At 43.5% G+C, this 19,334-nt stretch overlaps 1 protein-coding gene across 1 annotated transcript in view; it reads left to right on the forward strand.

Moving 5' to 3' along the window:
• The window catches only part of LOC120946900 (transient receptor potential cation channel subfamily V member 6-like), a 50,046-nt gene that overhangs the window by 16,195 nt on the left and 14,517 nt on the right, over positions 1–19,334 (forward strand). The window contains exons 2-6 of the mRNA XM_040361723.1: positions 9,959–10,056; positions 12,525–12,647; positions 13,789–13,929; positions 14,234–14,332; positions 14,449–14,621. Of these exons, the coding sequence (XP_040217657.1) occupies positions 9,959–10,056; positions 12,525–12,647; positions 13,789–13,929; positions 14,234–14,332; positions 14,449–14,621 (634 nt within the window). The remainder of the gene's footprint in view (positions 1–9,958; positions 10,057–12,524; positions 12,648–13,788; positions 13,930–14,233; positions 14,333–14,448; positions 14,622–19,334) is intronic.

Consider the following 19,334-nt stretch of genomic DNA (forward strand, 5'->3'; position numbering starts at 1 on the left):
TAGGCCATGGGCGGGTCCGTCTGCCAACCTCGCTACCACCATGAGTCGTTAACGGGGAAAGTCTGGCTGAGGAGGTTTCTAACCAGGCCCCCCTCCTGGGGGTCTCCCCATTCGAGACGGCTGGGCTATTGGACAGTAATTATCCCTTGTTGGCAGAGGAGGTGGAGTCTCAGTGGGCCAGGGCAGCTCCCCTGCTAGGTCCCCCTATGAGGGATCTCCCACAGCCCTCATCCAGGGTCCCCAGAGTCTTACAAATTTCCCATAGTTCCCTTGTCTGGTAAAGGTCACTCTCTCGCTGGAAATGGTTAGATTAATGGTTGCTACCCAATTTTCTACGGACGGGGGGGGCATGTGCTTGCCATTTTTGAGCTATTATCTTGCGTGCCTGGAATTGGCATCTTAATATGGCTTCCAGGTTGCCAGGTGGAACTTGATTGTCCTCCATGCATCATAGCAGGCTGGTCAAAGCCACTGGGTCGAGGGAAGACCCAAAAACTCTATTAATCCTTTCGGTTATCTCCACCCAATAGCTGTAAAGTTTTGGGCACCTCCAAATCATATGTAGGAAATCTCCTTTAGCTCCACATCTTGGGCATTCGTTGTTTTGCCTCCACCCTAATTTGAAAATTTTTTGGGGGGTATAATACACCCTATGCAATAAAAACAGGTGGGACAGTCTCTGCGCTGGAGCTATCGAAACCAAAACTCCTCAATGCAGGATCTTGTCCCACTGTTCAGGGGTTACTGTCCCAACGTCCCTTTCCCACCCTTCTCTGCTCTTATTGGGGCCCGCTCGGCTTATTGCTTTAGTCCCCAAAGTGATGTACATTACTGATATTAGGCCCTTCGCTGTTCTTTTATTTTTTAACTAGAATGAACGTGTCCTTTTTTCAACCTGACGTAACAAATTCATTCAGAGGAATTTCATAATTTTTTTGTTTTTCTTTTCTTATGACTTGAATTGTATCCAAGTGTAACACAATGTTTAAAACTGGCCTTGTGTGTTTAGATTGTTTAGCCTCCTATTAGCCACTTTTTTAATTAAGTTTAAAGTTAATTATTTCCTTGACCCATTCTGAAAAAAAGATCTAGTTGGAATCTACTTCATTATTGTGTGTGTAATATATATATATATATATATATATATATATATATATATATATATATATATATATATATATATATATATATATAGTCATAAACGGCGGGTAAAATAGGTGGTTACCATTTCTCTAGGTACATCACTAGGTAAATATATTTCTAAAGGTGCTATTGTTGACATGAAATTTTCACCACATGTTGGTGTAGCACTACCCCCGAAGGAGCTACTGATTTGTTTTGGGCGGCATGTTACCTCGTGTTTCTGCGGTGTCTAGGGGTGTTTGGTGAAAGTTGTAATAATGGAATGTCCACGACAGGTGTCTTTTTCTGTGCTCTTTATTACCCAGCTGGGTAAAAACAATAAAACTTGGTGAAGAGTAGAGGTTTAGTAGAAATTAAGATAGCAGATCCAGAATGTCAGTTATAGGGAAACAGTCCTGCTCCCACGTGTAATGTCTCCTTCACCACTCTAGCCAGAGTGGGTATAGCGCACCTGGACAGGCCTCTCTCACCAGCCTGGCAGCCAGAATGTCACTCGAACCTCAGGAAAAAGTCGTCTGCCACAGACCCTCCTGATAAATGAACAGCGGAGATGATCCTCCTTAGCGGACCCGGCTCCTGGATCTCCTTCAGGTAGTTTTGAATTAGGGTACCGACTGACAGGCGGCCAACATCCAGCCTTTTAGTGTCTGGTTCCCCTGGTCCCCAATGGATAGTCAGGCCCCTATCGGAACACCAGCCTCTCTTGGTACTCCTCAGGCAGACTCTCCGCCGTACGGCCTCCTCCAACTGGACGGACGGCCCAGGACCTTCTTAGGTGGGACCTAGTCGATTACTGAGTCCCCAAGCAACAGATCAATTGCTCCGGGCCAACATGGTCCCAAAGCCAGGATCCTTGCGTTGCACGCGCAATCCCGGCCCGGAAGGCCATTTGCCAGGGCGGCGTGAAGTGGCTACCCTAAAGGTGGGCGCCACACAAGGAGAAGCCCCGGAAAATGGTGTCTGCCTCATAAATACTCTCTCCCAGCATGCACAGCGAGGACAAACCCTCCTGATAGGCTGCTGGGCAAGAGTACCCAATCCTTGACTCCACTGCTGCCACCTGCCGACCTGGGGTGAGATCAGCACCCCAGAAACAACAGAACTGACCCACAGCACAACCAAAGCTGAAACAGAGACCCAAATTTGAACAAATCAAACTGGTCAGAGTTAACAAACTCCCTGACCCCCTTTAAATTTCACATAGCACCGGTTCTGGAAAGTAACCAGGCGCTACATTGGTAACAACACACGCAATCCATCCATACAAAGACACCAAAACAAATAGGTTCAGAAATAAAGTTATGTGTAATAAAATGGAATGACACAGGGAAAATTTTTTGAACATGCTAACTGAAATTTATTTAATACTTCGTACAAAATCCTTTTGGTAATGTCCGCTTCAAGACACAGGGTCCTGTATGGAGAAACTATTTGCATGCATTGCTCAGGTGTGATTTTTGGCCCATTCTTCCACACTCTAAAAATCTTGCTCCAGCACAATGCATGATCTCACTCTTCAGGACCAGCTAGCACTGATAAGCCCGACACTGGCTCAACCAGGCCCAAAGCAGATGCCCTTTATAGGCAGGGACCACGTTCCCCTATGGTGTAGCAAAAAGTAGTTAGACCCAGTGCTAGCTGTCCACATGGCTACTGAGCCCAGTACCACATCTTCAGGCCCTGTCATCTCTCTTTCTCTCTCTTTCTCTCTCTTTCTCTCTCTTTCTCTCTCTTTCTCTCTCTTTCTCTCTCTTTCTCTCTCTTTCTCTCTCTCTCTCTCTTTCTCTCTCTTTCTCTCTCTTTCTCTTTCTCTCTCTTTCTCTCTCTTTCTCTCTCTTTCTCTCTCTTTCTCTCTTTCTCTCCTTTTTGGACTACTCTTCTGATAATTCTTTTTACTCCCCTGTCAGAAATCTTGTGAGGAGCACCTTATCAATACCGGTTTATGGCGTGATGATGTTCTTTCCACTCAAGATTTTGGCCCCTAATGTGCTCACTGGAACATTCAGAAGTCCAGAAATCCTTTTGAAATGCCATTAGTATGTTTTGTAACAATAAGGTTGCAAAGATCTTGAGAGAGAGCTCTTTGCCTTTGCCCATCTTGAGATGTTTCTTGTGTGACACTTTGGTAATAAGACACCTTTTTATAGGCCATCAGTTGAGAAAATACAGGTATATGCGCCAAAAGCTAAAAAATCATGTTCTCTGCCAATTGGCAGCATTTGGTATCATGACAGGACATTAGACTCTGAAAGTGCATGTAAAAATTGTTATAGTGTGGAAAGGGTGGGAGCACAATGTCCAGTCGCTCTGAGGGCTGCAGTCATAGGGAAACAGAAACCTGATTCCAGACTGCAAACAAACAACAAGAAAAGATAGGCGCCACTCTTCTTGTAGTTTGTCATCAGTTGAGACTAAACTAGCTGATATTAATTTGCACTGACAAGGGGCAGGATTGCTTTCTAATCACTGATAGATTTTAGCTGGTGTCTTGGCTTTCCATGTCAATAGCACCATTAGAAATATATTTGCCTTGTACACCCCTAAATTGAGGGGGGGGGGGGGGCTGGGTGTACAGGACCTAATTAATTATTTCTATGTGGTGCAGTCAGCTCAGATGATACATAACACTCCAGGCCACTCTGGAAGTTCTTGAAGTCATCCCTATACCCCAACAAGGAGATAAGTCGCTTAATATGGATTCAGGTTAAGGACAGACCAGTTATGCATTGCCCAACGCTATCATTTTCATTGAACCTATGGGACAGATTACTATCTACACGTGGATTTAAATCCTTTCACACCACATTGGCTCCACTACTTGGTAATCCTTCATTCACCCCAAAACTTTGCTTGGTGAGGCAACAAAGGTTTGCTTTGAATAGCAGATTTCTGTGACTATAGTGGTGTTTTGTTGAGTAGATTTCTCTCTCCAGGAGAAGTTTCAGCTTCCAAATTCAGAACTATATTGATACACCCAGCCACTGTTGCTTGATACAATGGTGAATGTTGGCTCTGTAAACCTTGAAAATTTCTCTGAATTAAAAAAAAAAAAGGAAACAAAGTATATATTTACATAGAAAAATGGTGACTTTGTTTTAGCAGAGATGTAGATACTGTATGTTGCAGGAAAATTGTGCTGGTGCGTTTTTAAACAGGGGGGGTTGCATTGAGTAAATACCGAACCTACCAAGCCTTAAACTTGTGCACACATGTGAAATTGAAAAAATATAGCGGCATGGCTGGCACTTGGAGTAGATGGCTGTGTAAGGAGGGAGCTTCAGAGAGACACACCAGCATCCATTGCCATCTAGTGACGTTGGCAAACATCCAAGGCTCTTTTTCGGTTCCCTGCATTCTGCTGATCCTGAAGAACATTATGAAGAAGAGCAAATTGGAGAAAGGGCCACAGAAACTCACTGATTTCTACTGCTCGGCGAGCACACCGAGATCCCATCAAGGAAGCATCTGAGCGGCCAGTAATTCATCCCATCCTGGATCATCATCCCAGGGGGATAGCTGCAGATCATCCTTTGGAGCCTCCCTAATCAGCAGCCAGAGATCATCAGCACACAAATATGCAGGTGATCTGGGGGATCATGATCTCTCACAGGACAGCACCAGGGAGTTTGTGGAACAGATTAATGAGTTCCCCATCACAGAACAGCCACTGAGCAATAAAGTTATGATGGACATGCTTGTTACGCTTTGGGGCTCATTGCACAGAGACATGATGAACTGCATCTCGCAATTGAAAACTGATGTCTCGGCCATAGGGGATCGGGTCAATCACATTGAGGACAAAATGGGGGAATTTGCTACAGCCCACAATGAGTTAGTAGATGCATATATATTGTGTCAGAGGAAGATGTCCAGGCCATAAAAAACAAACTGGCCGACCTAGAGGACAGGTCGTGCAGGAATAACGCCAAACGACGAGGGGTGAATGAATCCGTAGCCCTAGCTCATCTTGGACAGTATGTCCAGCAATTTATTGCCACTTTACTGCCAGACACCCTTTACAGGGAAGTGATATTGGACCGAGCATACCGTCTCCCAAAACCACAATTTCTGCCTGAGAAGGTCCCCAGGGATAGTATTGTTCACATCCACCTTTTCCATGTTTTTAAATATGAGCTTATGTTATATGCTATGTGAAATCCTTTACTTCCAGGTCCCTATGCGGATATTTCACTATTCGCAAATTTGTCTCAACATAGCATGATGGCCCATAAGAAGCTTGCAACCTTCACTAAGCTATTTCAAAACCATAACATTTTTGTGGGAAAACCCCAAAACAAGAGAAAACCACCCCTATGTCATCGCGACCATTGAAAGCCTGTCACTTGCAAGAAAATGGGGTTTACTACTGGAGGAAGATGCAAACTTCCCTTCTAATTCCCCACTATGGCTCCCTCCGGAGTGGCAATCTGTGAATACTTGATGAGAGCCCTGCTGTACAAGTGTTTGTGTGTACCTCTGCCTCAGTTTTCAATCACACCAGGATGTCTGATCTGGGTCAAAGGGAGCTGTAATCCCCCCTGAGACTTTGCGAAAGTTTTCACACACTGTGAATTTATTCATTTTTTTCACTTATAAATTCACTTTTTTTTTTTTTATGTGCTTCTTTCTGTTCCTATCTTTTATTTTTGTCCTTACCGTCCCCGAGGAATGTTTTATGAAGAAACCATATTAAATTCAAGCTGGCCGTTCTTGATTGAGGAATTTGCAACTACAAAGCTGAATGTTATTATTAATTTCTGGTCCAACACTGTCACCTACAGGTAATAAAATATCATTACAGCTGTTACAAAAAAAGCAGTGGGTTACAGCGCTCAGGATGTCTGCGCAAACAATCAATTATAGGGCAAAATTTAAAAAAAAATTGGTGATAGGATAAAACCAGAACGGCGGCGTATATGGTCTAAAAGTTCGTAAATTCATAAGTCCATATAGGAATCAGTCCCAGCAAAGTGCCAATAGGCTATTGTTGGTGGCTATAAACAGCCAGTTTGGATGGTTACAGTTTCTCCGGGCAGCTCTCCAGAAGCGAAGCCAGCTCAAATATGCAAGAGATAAAACAAGAAGAAAAGCGCCTCCTGAGTATTCTGTATTTAATATTGTAATAAAAAGTATCCAGCACTTACATCATACAAAGCAATGGTGAAGTCAGGGAGGCTGGTGTAGGACTTTGCTGACGACCAGTTGAGCATCTGAACCAGATAGATGCAGTCACTCAGAGCCGGGGGGAGCCGACTGTGTCCGTGATGATGGAATGCTGCTAGTCTGGAGTTACGTGTGCTGGCGTGTGACGTCAGCTGGACGGGGGCCGAGGAGGACCACGGCGCGTTTCAGAGCGTGCGCGAGTCAGGGAGCAGACCTGCGCGCTCTTTTTTCAAGTGTCAAATGAAGGATTACCAAGTAGTGGAGCCAATGTGGTGTGTAAGGATTTAAATCCACGTGTAGATAGTAATCTGTCCCATAGGTCCAATGAAAATGATAGCGTTGGGCAATGCATAACTGGTCTGTCCTTAACTTGCATCTATATTAAGCGACTTATCTCCTTGTTGGGGTATAGGGATGACTTCAAGAACTTCCAGAGTGGCCTGGAGTTTTATGTATCATCTGAGCTGGCTGCACCACGTAAAAATATTTAATTAGGTCCTGTACACCAGCCCCCCCCCCCTCAATTTAGAGGTGTACAAGGCAAATATATTTCTAAAGGTGCTATTGACATGAATTTTATTTATCACAAATAGTTTGGCCAAAAAAAAAACCTTCTTTAGTCAAAGCAGACAAGGTGGGCTTCGTTAAAGGGGGACATGCGCCGATGGCACACGGAGATTGTTCAATCATTTAAATCTTTTTGATGCTGAAAATGCCTTTTTAAAAGGATGAGCTGAGGGTATCTCAGTGGAACCCTTCAAAAATGTTGGGCTCTGAGGGTTCATACTTTCAGCGGTATCTGCATTGTACACTAAAGTGCAGTTAGCATTTGATTAATATAATATATACTGTACTTTTCATTATGTGACATATAAATCCCATTAGTTGTCTCCCCTACAATCCTATATTTGAGCTTAAAACATAAAGGAATATGATAATAACTTGTATATGGCTATTGGCCAACCTTTTCTCTCCTTATTAAAACACTTTATTTATAATATATTGGTATCAGACTGCTGGCCTATAAACATTTTGTTCCAAGTGCTGATGGCTGTGTAGCATATTGGCATAGTATTTTTTTTTTTTAAATATGAAACCGGTCTGAGCTGTTTCATATTTAATTACTTTTGTGTGTGCGCGCTTTCGTTCCTTCCTTCCTTCCTTCCTTCCTTCCTTCCTTCCTTCCTTCCTTCCTTCCTTCCTTCCTTCCTTCCTTCCCTTCCCTTCCCTTCCCTTCCCTTCCCTCCCTCTTTCTTCTCCCCCCTCCCCCTTTTTTTTGTGTGCGGGGGTTGGGGTCAGTCACCCAGCCCCGCACTTACTCCAAGGTCGTGGGTGGGCAGCGCTCCCATGGGCGGCAGCTTTCTTCACGTCTCCTCCCTCCTCCTCCTAGGCATCCAATAGGGTCGCCTGTCCTTTCAGCCAATTGGATGATGGGTCTCAGGACCCGGTTCTTGATTGGCCCAGGGGATAGTCACAGTGACAATAGCGAATATTCATTCGCTATTGTTACCCAAGTGCGTGTGCTCACTGCGCCCGAGCTCACCTTTTTTTTTTTTTTTTAAGCCTATTGGAGCCCCTGGCTGCAATCGCGTGCCTGAAAAACCCCATTGGAATCCATGCGTCCCGCTTCCCATATGTAGATTAGGGGGCCAGACGCACCTACAGTTTGCCCTTCGAGTCAACTCAAATTGTTTTTTCAGAAAAAGATCTCGACACATGACAGTGTGCATTGAGCATAAAAACAACAAAAGTATATGGGTTCTAATCACTTAAAGCTGTTACCCTGTACCACCACCCCAATTTTCATAGACAAACATTTCATTCACAAACAACGGAACTACTATAGAACATGCCTATCAGTTCTATTACAATAAGCGCTACGGAGAGGCCATTTTTTTATTTTATTTTTAAATCTCTTAATAGAGGACCTGGTTTCTACTCTGGTACTCCCATCAACCACTGCCCCTTGGTCAGAATGTTTTATTTCTGGAACAGAGCATATCTCTTCTGGGTACCTAATAGTCAACATAGATGCCTTCTTCGGTAAATCTGAATAACTACTCCTATTGATGCATATACTAGGGTGGAATTGGGTCCCTCCTATATAATTATAATTTATTAATAATCACAGAGCTGCATCTTCCTTGAGTCCAGCTTTAACATTTTTGACTTGCTCAGCCCAGCTAAACTTCCAGAAGAATGTTGGCTGGCTAGAAGTAGATTAGAGTGGAAAAGTACAGGTTCACTTTAAAAAAAGAATTCCAGCAAGATTACACAATGATGTAACTGCTATGTGAACCTTTTTTTTTAACATCTAGATAGTGAAATAGGCATGTTCTTGGAGTATTTATATATATTTGCATAGGACTCTCCACCTAGCAATTATGTTGTATATTTGCATGCGAGTTCTCTGGGGCCTGAACTTTAATTAAAGGTGAATCTATCTCTTCACAGTCTATATTTACAATGATATATAAGCCAGGACTCTCTGGAATTCTGCTCATGCATTTGTCTTATGATAATTCAGAATCTCAGTCCCTATGGAACCATCAGTTATTGACACACCTACCAGCGTTCTGAGTTATTTTTTACAGATAAGACTTTAGACAAGACTTTTCCTATTTCTAATGCAGATGATTTCACAATAAAAGTAGAACCATAGGCATTTTGGCTAGCGTAAGGGAGGGTTCTAACCCGTCAGTTTTTCATTTGGACCTGAGTGCCCCATTGGGGAGAATTACCGTCACTTCTTGTCCCATAGCAAAAATAAGAAATTGGGGGAAATCCCTGCAAATTAAGGTAATCCATTGGCGCAACCAGGTCACAAGAACTAGTGTTTGCCCTCTCTAACTTTTCTGGGTGCAATCAAAAATATGTGATTTTTCTTTTACTTTCAATTATGGGTCCAAAGCCTCCACCATGTGGTAGCAAATGGAAGCTTACCAGGCCAATATGACCCCCTAGTCAAAGAAGTCATGAAGACATATGTGATGATGTACCATGTCTACTGTGTCTCCCCCCATTTATTAGGGGTTCCACCCACATTAGCTCAGAAACAGAAAATCATTCAGTAAATCGCTGTAGGTGTATGTTGGCTAATATACTTTTAACCACTTGCCGACCAGCCGCCATCATTGTACTGCGGCAGGTCGTCTCGTTCCTGCAAATCGCCGTAGGTGTATGTCGGCTCCTTTTGAGAGCCATAGCAGGTGTGCGCGCGCCCACTGCATGGCGGGGATCCCGATGCGCGTGGTTGCAATGTCTGCCGGTTACACGCGATCATGGGAAAAGAAGGGGGATATGTAAACAGACAGATCCCCGTACTGACAGGGGAGGAGAGAGAGAAAGCTGCTGTTCCTAGTGCTTGGATATCTCTCTTTACGACTTTTAGCAGACAGATTTGAAACTTTTGACGTCTTTTTTGGGACCACTGACATTTATTCACTGATCAGTGCTATAAAAATTTACAGAAAATATATATATATATATACACCAATGTTTTGCCTTTCCATCTTTATTTTAAACTGAATGAGTTGTTTTTTACAAGGTGAGGATTCACAATCGTTTTCATCGGTTTGCCTGGAGTTCAGCTTTAATAGCCCATTAACATGTATAGATACATTTTATATATTTTTTTTATTTCTGTATCTAGGATCAGCGAGTGTCCACTGCTCAATGCAGCCAGGGAGAATGACGTTGGGGCAATGAAGAAACTGCTGGATTGTGACAGCACTGACCTTTATGTCAGAGGTAAGTAGCTCTTTACAATTCACTTCTATGTGATTTTTGTATTTAAAAGGAATGTACAATGCATAATGATTATGGTCAGGAGTAAAAACTAACTACAATAAAAAAACATTATTTTTATTTTGCAAATAATTGCATAACCGACCTATGACTAAGCCCCATGGGTGGGGCGAAACTTTTTGGAATCTGGATGAAGTTAAGCTGAGGCTGCTATCGCCTATTACATGATGGGCCTGTGTGGTGTGCCGTGGCTGAGATTTTTCTCTACTTGTTTTGTGGAGCCCAGCATAGGACTAATGTCTTGATGCCATCTTGGGAGAGCCTGTGCTGCATTTTGGCAAAAAGTTTCCACAATATTTCAGCAGGAAGCAGATGTGCTATAAATTGCATTGTTGGAAGTAGTTGTGCTATAACGTACCATGTACTTCAGTGAGTTTTGCTGTTGGCAGAATGGTCTAAAAGTTCCAGAGGACCCCTTCTTGAAAGCCCTGGTACCGAGAAAAGCCACTGCTGAGAAACTGAAGAGTCGGTAGGGAAGCTTGGTACTTTAGAGAAATTAGAGCTTAAAGTGGTAGTAAAGTCTTTTTTTTGGCTCTTGTACCTACAGGTACGCCTATAATAAGGCCTACCTGTAGGTACTAGTAAATATCTCCTAAATCTGCATGGTTTAGGAGATCTTTACACTGCATGCAGCCGGTGCATGCACTCTGAAGGGACAGCATACCCGTACTAGCGGTGCGGCCAATCGGACGGCCGGAGGATTTGAACGCGGAAGGAAGACCAGGTGAAGGTGGAAGCCCTGTCAGCAGCGACAGCGCCCCGCTGAAAGACTTTGTTCTAAGGTAAGAATTTCATAATGTGCTAGCATGATTTGCAATTATCTTGCAGGGTGAAAGGAAAAAAATGCTGTTTACTACCACTTTAAAGGGTTAGTTCACCTCCTCCATCTGCCTAAGCCTAACAAACTGCGCAGCTTTAACTAAAGTTGAATACTGCTCTTTCTATAGGTGTATACCTTCTATGTACCTCCGAATCCTGGCTGAAAGACTCCTAGAAGTGGCATCCCCTTGTCCTGCCTTGTTGCTAGAGTGTCGCTAAGACACTTACAGCAGCTACTGCTTTCCCCCACCATCACAGGCGTGAGCTCTTTGTTCGATACAAAACCTCTTGCATGCACTTTCTCTCCCCTGTTGCAGTAACTCTGAGCTCTGCCATGCTGCAACAGAGTTGATAGTGGACCATGCATGTGCAGGAGTTTGAGAGCTTGCCTCGAAGGGTGGATCTGAATTTTATCCACATATTAAAAGCTCCAGAACTGGGAGGTCTCTGGATTGGTCAGTATAATAATGTACTGAAAAACTTTTGTGCCCCACTCCAGAGATTTTCCACAGTTAAGTTTGGGTTCCAGCATGATTTTGCCCCCCAGCTGCTAACATGAGTTGTTGGCCACATAAAAGCCTGTGGATTGCTTTTAACAACATTGGGCTCCATAGTGGATTTGCAGCTTGAAGATCTCTGAGTTGGGTGCACAGAAGTAGAAAAGCTTCAAAAAGCTGGTGACTCTTAAGGTCTTCTTTAGCATGTGATCCTTGAGGTCTTCTTCAGAATATAACAGTCACATACCTTATAGCAGAGCTTGATGTGTAGGGGGAGGCCTCTATTACTTCCCCGACTCAGGGACCTCTGATGTTGAGCCACTGTCCGCAAGAGCGCAGCGAAGTATGAGTGCCTGTAAGTTGTTCAGCCAACCATAGCCGTGAGTAGCAGATGCTTTGCCAGAGGTGGGTCTGCAGGAACAGTGGGCAGCTGGCTTGTAACAGGTACTGGATAATCTGGCAACACATGGCAGATGAAGAACCAGCAGGGAGCAGGTAGCTTGCAGAGGAGAACAGACAGATAACCTTGCTTATTTGACCATGCATTCAGTTAACAGATGATCATATGCAGGCATTGACGGCAAGCAGAGAATGGTTAGGATACAGGCAGAGGTCAGCAACACTAAGCAGGCAGATGAGCAGGAGCGGGTCAAACACATGAACAGATGCAGGAACATGGGAATAGCTGTAGATCAGACAGCACTGGCTAGTACATCTGCTGCACTTAAAAATAGTCCATTTTGTGCCAGTGTTGGCGGCAGGTGCGAGTGCGCTCGCGCATGCTCACATCTATACACAGCAAGGCAAGTACCCACATATCTGCGCCTGTATGCACCTTGAGCCTTTACCTGTACTATGGCTGGGGCTTTCCTGACCATGGCCCTTGAGGTCTTATTACGTATGTGTGCCCTGAGGTCTCCTTTTTAGCATGTGACCATTGAGGTCTCCTTTTTAGCATGTGACCATTGAGGTCTCCTTTTTAGCATGTGACCCTTGAGGTCTCCTTTTTAGCATGTGACCCTTGAGGTCTTCTTTAGCATTTGGTGAGTTGATGGACATCCTATATGAATTTATGTGTTTTATGGTTTCTTTTAGGAGTGGTTGGAGAGACGGCTTTGCACGTGGCAGTCTTGTATGATAATCTGGAGGCCACAAAGTTATTGCTGGAAGCTGCCCCGGATCTGGTCAACCAGACGTTCTCCTCTGACTTGTATGGAGGTTAGACCCTCACATTGTGACTTTTTTTTTCTTTGGTAAAATACAATTTATAAGACCCCCCCCCAACTTGTCCATTAAGATCAATAATACAACCATCAGTCCCACCCCTTATGCCAGGGTACTATATGTAATCCTGGACTCTGACCTGTCCTTTCAGCCCCAAATCCAATCACTGTCTAAATCAAGCAGACTTCACCTCTGGAACATCTCCAAAATATGCCCCTTTCTAACCATTATCACCACTTAACAACTTTTTTACTCCCTTGTTATGTCTCGCCTTGACTATTGTAATTCCCTCTTTATTGGTCCACTGCACTGCAAGCTATCCCATCTTCAGTCTATCATGAATGCCACTGCCAGACTCATCCACCTTACCAACTGTTCAGTGTCCACCACTCCTCTATGCCAATGCCTCCACTGGCTTCCCAATGCCCAACAAATAAAATTCAAAACAATAACATACAAAGCCATTTTCAATTCTGCCCTGATCTACATCACCAATCTTCTATCCAAATATCACCCAAACCATCCTTTCTGCTCCTCCCAAGACCTTCTGCTCTCTAGCTCCTGTGTCTCCTCCTCCCATGTTTGTCTCCAGGACTTCTCCAAAGCCTCTCCCATCCTCTTTAACTCGCTACCCCAATCTGTTCCGGGTTATCTTCTATTCTGTCCACTTTTAGGCGATCCCTGAAAACCCATGTCTTTAGGGAGGCCTATCCTGCCTTCAGCTAATAACCAAATCTTCTACTTCCCTCATGAGTTCATCCCTCACAGTTACTACCTTTTTGTTTCACCAGCGCCACCCTCTTAGATTGTAAGCTTTCAGGAGCAGGACACTTCTAACTCTCTTTTTCTGAATTGTACTGTTGATGTATTGTCTACCTTTTATATTGTAAAGCACTGTGCAAACTGTTGGCGCTTTATACATTTTGAATAATAATAAGAAGAATAAGAATAAAAGTTCAGTAAAGAGACCATGACAAATCTTTTTTTTCAACTGCAAATCTAATTGTTTTATAAGTTTATGAGTTAGATGATGCTAGACATCCTTCAGACCGAAAATGAGGTGGAAGCTCTTTAAATTGCTGAAGTTTCAAATGCACTAGTCTGTGAACTTCATCCTAATTTCATCTACTTGTAGGACAAACTGCCTTGCACGTTGCATCTGTCAATCAGAACATTAACTTGGTAAAGTTGCTGATTCAAAAAGGTGCGGATGTGTGTTATCCTCGCGCCACTGGGACCTTCTTCTCCTACAGTCCGGAAAACCTCTTCTACTTTGGTCAGTATTTGCTGTCTATGTTGCTAAAAGATTATAGAGGATCAATGAAAAGTTGACCAATGTTTTAGACTGCTTCCATAGCCCAAGTCCTTACTAACCTAACAACTGTGTCAAAAAGTTCCTACCTATCGACTAATCACCTGTTGTTTTAAGAAGTATTACTACACACATGGTTCAGTTATCACACTTGTCTGTAAATGGTTGATGGAAAGTTTGGTTGCTTTCTGCAACATCATTTTACATTTCAGCCCTTCTCACCTTAAGAGATTTCAGATCTTCTAACCTGGCCCTATCCTCTCTCTAGGTGAACACGTGCTGTCCTTTGCTGCCTGTGTTGGCAATGAGGCCATTGTACGTTTGCTGATAGAGAGCGGAGCCAACATTCGGGCTCAAGACTCCCATGGTAAGAAGCTGTACTATATTTACCTTGACAACTACATGTGAATGTTAACCCTTCCATTCACAAATGTTGAAAAGATTGAAGATGGTGTTTTATCACAACCATTGTCTAATTTCTAGGAAATACGGTTCTCCACATCCTCACCCTTCAGCCCAACCAGACTATTTCCTGCATGATGTATGATCTCATTCTGTCCTACGATGAGAAAGGCAGCGACGTTGACGTGCAGATGATCCCAAATTTCATGGGCCTCACTCCATTCAAGCTGTCTGCATCCGAGGGAAACATTGAGGTGAGTCAACTCCGGTGTTTCATTGTCCATTGTGAATTGGGAGCATATACAGAACCCTCAGCAAAGTGATGATCTCCTCCATTCTCCCACCAGTCAAAGCTTCAAAACAGAGCTCCAGACAAAATATATCTACATGTCTATGAGCTTGAAAAACTGAATTCCTGAGAATGGGGGTGGAGTAGAGGGAGGGGCTTAAAGCATGTTCCTGTGTACAGAGTACAGGTGTCAGAAGTTTAGTAATGTAAAGAGTGCAAGGGTCCAGGTTGTGAAATGTCAATAGATCAGGGGTCCGGGTTGAGTAATTTACATAGTTCAGGGGTCTAGGATTGAGTAATGTACATAGTGCAGGGGTTCAGGTTGGGCAACGTACATAGTGCAGGGGTTTGGGTTGGGTAACGTACATAGTGCAGGGTTCTGGGGTGTGTAACATACATAGTGCAGCTGTCTGGGGTGAGTAACAAACGTAAAGCGTATCTAAACCCAAAAACAAAAATGTCAAATATTGCAACTAACTAGTCCTTAGATGTAGTGGTTGCATTAGGTTTTTCTTTTAAAGGCTTTTTCTCATTTATCTTCACCTGGTGATCCTGCCAATAACACACTTTGCAAACAAATACATTTAATATAAATGGGGGAAAAAAAACTTAAATTGTGAAACCTTATTTTATATAAATGCATTTTGATTCGTGATCTGTTCACCAATCTATATTTACTTTTTACTGAGACATTTTCTACTTTGGTTATCGATTACATTTTTGTTGGTTCATATATATATTTAAAAAGGAAATGCAACAGGTTTTAAATATATACACTTTTTTTGTATTTGGACAATCACTAAGTGCTGCATCTGTATAATTGTGTCAGTTTTTTTCTTTTAGTTATCACCTAGTGAAAATGTATTTTGCGCACTCATTGCATAATTTCTAGTTGTTACCATAGTATAGGACTACAGAACAACTCCCCTTCTCCATTAAATGGGGAGAGTGGCTGTGTAGTTGTTGGGTGGTTTCAGAAAAACTCAGGAAGTTACAAGGATGCTGTTTTTTGGCAGGTTCAAATGATATTATCTGTACTGGCAGAAAACCCACCCTCCCTCTCCACAGTGGATATATGCCTTATGCTGGCCTTACACTATACGAAAAATCGGCCGAAATTCGGTCATTTAGACAGTTCGGTTTTTTTTTTGGCCAGTTAATGGGCACAAAATAGATAATCGTTTGGACGTTTTTGAGCGGAAAAAACGAAGGACAAGTTTGGAAATTTTCTGCCGAACGAACGATAAATTGAAAGATTAATGTGTTTTCCATCGGAACTGTCTGCTTTAGGTATATGTAAAAAAAAAAAACCAAATTATTATTTTTTGTTTATGTCCTCTGAACAATTTATCAGTCATTACATAATGGCACTATCGTTGGTGCTCATGGCCAAATATTCGTTTTTCGAATATGGGTTAGGCTGATTTTTCGTATATAGTGTATGGCCAGCATTATTCTGATAGCCATGGTTCCTGTTTGTTTATATCCAGTTTTTACTGCCCTGGTCGCACCTGCAAATAACGGCCCCATAGTTTTCTATGAGACCATCTCTGATTTATCTCTGGCCTTGAGATGCAGCCCTAAAGAATTATATGGGGCTGTAAAGCACCAGGGCAGCCAAAACTTGCATCGCTGGATGTAAATAAACAGCAAAACCATGAGTGAGTGAGTGAGTGAAGAACTTGTATAGCGTAGCACATGCGAACTAAATCGCCTCTGGGCGCTCGCTGTTCCTGTCTCTTTTGATATCAAGAGATGAGTTTTGATCTTTCTTCTAAAGGTCAAGTGATTCTCCTCCAACCGAATGCTGGTTGGTAAAGCATTCCATAGTCTGGGACCTTGGAGCGCAAATCTTCGCTCTCCTTTGGACTTGTATTTGGCTTTGGGTATCTGGAGCAGATTTTGGTTAGTGGATCGCAGAACGCGATTGGGGTTGTGAGCTTTCATTTTTTCGCATAGATATTGGGGGGCCTTCCCATGGATGCACTTATGTATCAGACAGAATGCTTTAAACGCAATTCTATCTTTTACTGGCAACCAGTGAAGGGTTCTCAGTGAAGGTGAGATCGATTCCCAGGGTTTTTTTCCCAGTCACCAGTCTGGCGGCCGAGTTTTGAACGACCTGCAGACGAGTGATTTGGTACTTTGGGAGTCCGAGGTAAAGGGTATTTGCATAGTCCAGTCTGGAGTTCACAATTGTTCCCACTACGACCGCTATGTCTTCTTTGAGAATGAATGGGATAAGTCTGCGTAGTAGGCGCAGCAGATGGTGAGATCCGCTGACTACTGACCCTATTTGTGCATCCATTGTCATGTGGGTGTCAAAGATGACCCCGAGACTTTTGACTTTGGTGCTAGGGGTGATGATTTGTCCCAGAATGGGCGGAGGTGTCCGGGGTGTTGCTGGTTGATTCTTACGACTGGTGTGAAACAGAAGAAGTTCTGTTTTCGCCCCATTGAGTTTAAGATAACTCATCCAGTTTTCTATCAAAGAGAGGCATTTCTCTAGACCGAGATGATGATCCTTTTTGTTGCAGATGCGAAAATACAGTTGTGTGTCATCTGCATAGGAGTGATAAAGTAGTTTTTGGGTGCTGATGATTTCAAAGAGGGGGCGAAGATAGATGTTGAACAGTACCGGCGACAGGGGGGATCCTTGAGGGACCCCGCATGACACCGTGCGTTTTTCAGAAGTGAAAGGACCAAGTTTCACTGTTTGTGAACGGTTTTCCAGAAAGGAGGCGAACCAGGACAAATCACCTTCCGTGACTCTTGCTACTTCAACTAGCTGAGTCAGTAAGAGTTTGTGGTCTACTGTGTCAAATGCTGCGCTTAGGTCTCACAGAACCAGAAGGCAAGATTCTCCTTCGTCTGCAGCCTCGAAAGCATCGTCCCATATTTTGAGCAGTGCTGTCTCCGTCCCGTGCCCGGAACGGAAACCCGATTGAAAAGGATCGAGCAAATTATGGGTATCTAGATGCTGTTGCAGCTGTTGTACCACTGCTTTCTCCATTACCTTGGAGAGGACGTTCAGGCCTGTTATGGGATGACGATTTTCAGGGGCCTTGGGGTCGAGGGTGGGTTTCTTCAAGATAGGTTTGATTGTGCCCGGTTTCAACAGGGTGGGTACCAAGCCTTCCTTAAATGATTGATTTATAAGTTGCTTGATAGGTGGTGCTAGAATATCGGCGCATTCCTTCAGCAGTTTGGTGGGGATAATGTCATTAGGCGCCGTGCTATTACGCAAGGAGTCAATGATGGTCAAAGAAATACACTAGGTATGCATCTGTGGAGGAGTAGGTGGAATAATTTGGGTGAGGGGAAGGGAGCAAAAAGGATAAATGCACTTTGTATTAAATTGTACTTATCCTTTTAAATCAGAGGTCTCCAAACTTTCTAAGCAAAGGGCCAGTTTACTGTCCTTCAGGCTTTGGGTGGGCCGGATGTGGTAAGTGGGATGAATAGTGTCCCTTTAATGCTGTCAGTAAGAGAAATGGTGTCCCATCATTTGTGTCACCTGGAGGTTTAGTTCCCCCGGGTAAAGGCAAGCACACAAAGGCCACATCCAGTCCCTGAGCCGCAGTTTGGAGCCCAATGCTTTAAAATATCATAGTTTCGCAGCCTTTAGATGTGGTAGCTGCATCCATTTATTTTTAACTGGCACAGAAAATCCCAGTTGATCCCGCCAAAATTCCAGTGTCCTTGTAACTCTTCCCTTTTTTTAAAGGAACACTAAAGTCAAATTTTTATATTTTTGGGGTAAAATAACAAACATTTTATACTTGCCTCCACTGTTCAGCTTGTTTTGCACAGGTTGTCCCCAAACCCGGTTTTCTGGGGTCCCTCGGCGGCTGTCTCGGCTCCTCCTCACAAGAGCTTTCTACCTTCATGCAAGCTCCCGCTCTTGCGAGCGCGCTCCCGTGATACAGCGGCGGCCATAGCCGCCAACTGAATCACTCGGCCCCGCCCCCCGGTGCGCCGCATCATTGGATGTGATTGACAGCAGCGCCAGCCAATGGCTGCGCTGCTATCAATCCGTCCAACCTAGCCAATCAATGGCCAGACTGGGAACCGAACAGGATGACAGGGAACGCACGCGGGACTTTAGAGGGGTGAGGTAAATAAAAACAGGGGGGGGTTGCTGTCGGATGTTTTTTCACCTTAATGCATAGGATGCATTAAGGTGAAAAAACATTTACCTTTTACAACCTCTTTAAGGTTTACTGATTCTTAACATTCTTGGTTTAGACGTACTTTAAAGTCCAACTTTACTGAGTTTCCAGGCTGCACCGATTATAGCCCCCCCCTCATCCCTTTTTTTTATATGATGGAAAATGTAACAGAAGGAGATGGGATACACAAGGGTGGGTGGGAACACCGATAAACTCTCCAGTGGTCAGGAACAGAGCTGGTAATTATAGAGATTTCACTGTTGATGCATCCAAGACAAATAATCTCCATTTTTATAGTTAAAATATCACTCGTGGTAAGCTGGGCCCTTTGGTTGTCCTTAGTGAATTGTCGTAATATTTTTAGGTCTCGGCCTATTTTAAATTAGTAAAAGCCTAGAATTATGTGCTTATCCCATTGGTTCTTACAGTATCTTCTTCTTTCTTCTTTCTTCTTTCTTCTTTCTTCTTTTTTCTTCTCCCTTCTCTCGCACATACTTATGTTTAAT

The sequence above is a fragment of the Rana temporaria genome, chromosome 8, assembly GCF_905171775.1.
Source record: "Rana temporaria chromosome 8, aRanTem1.1, whole genome shotgun sequence".
Lineage (NCBI taxonomy): Eukaryota > Metazoa > Chordata > Amphibia > Anura > Ranidae > Rana > Rana temporaria.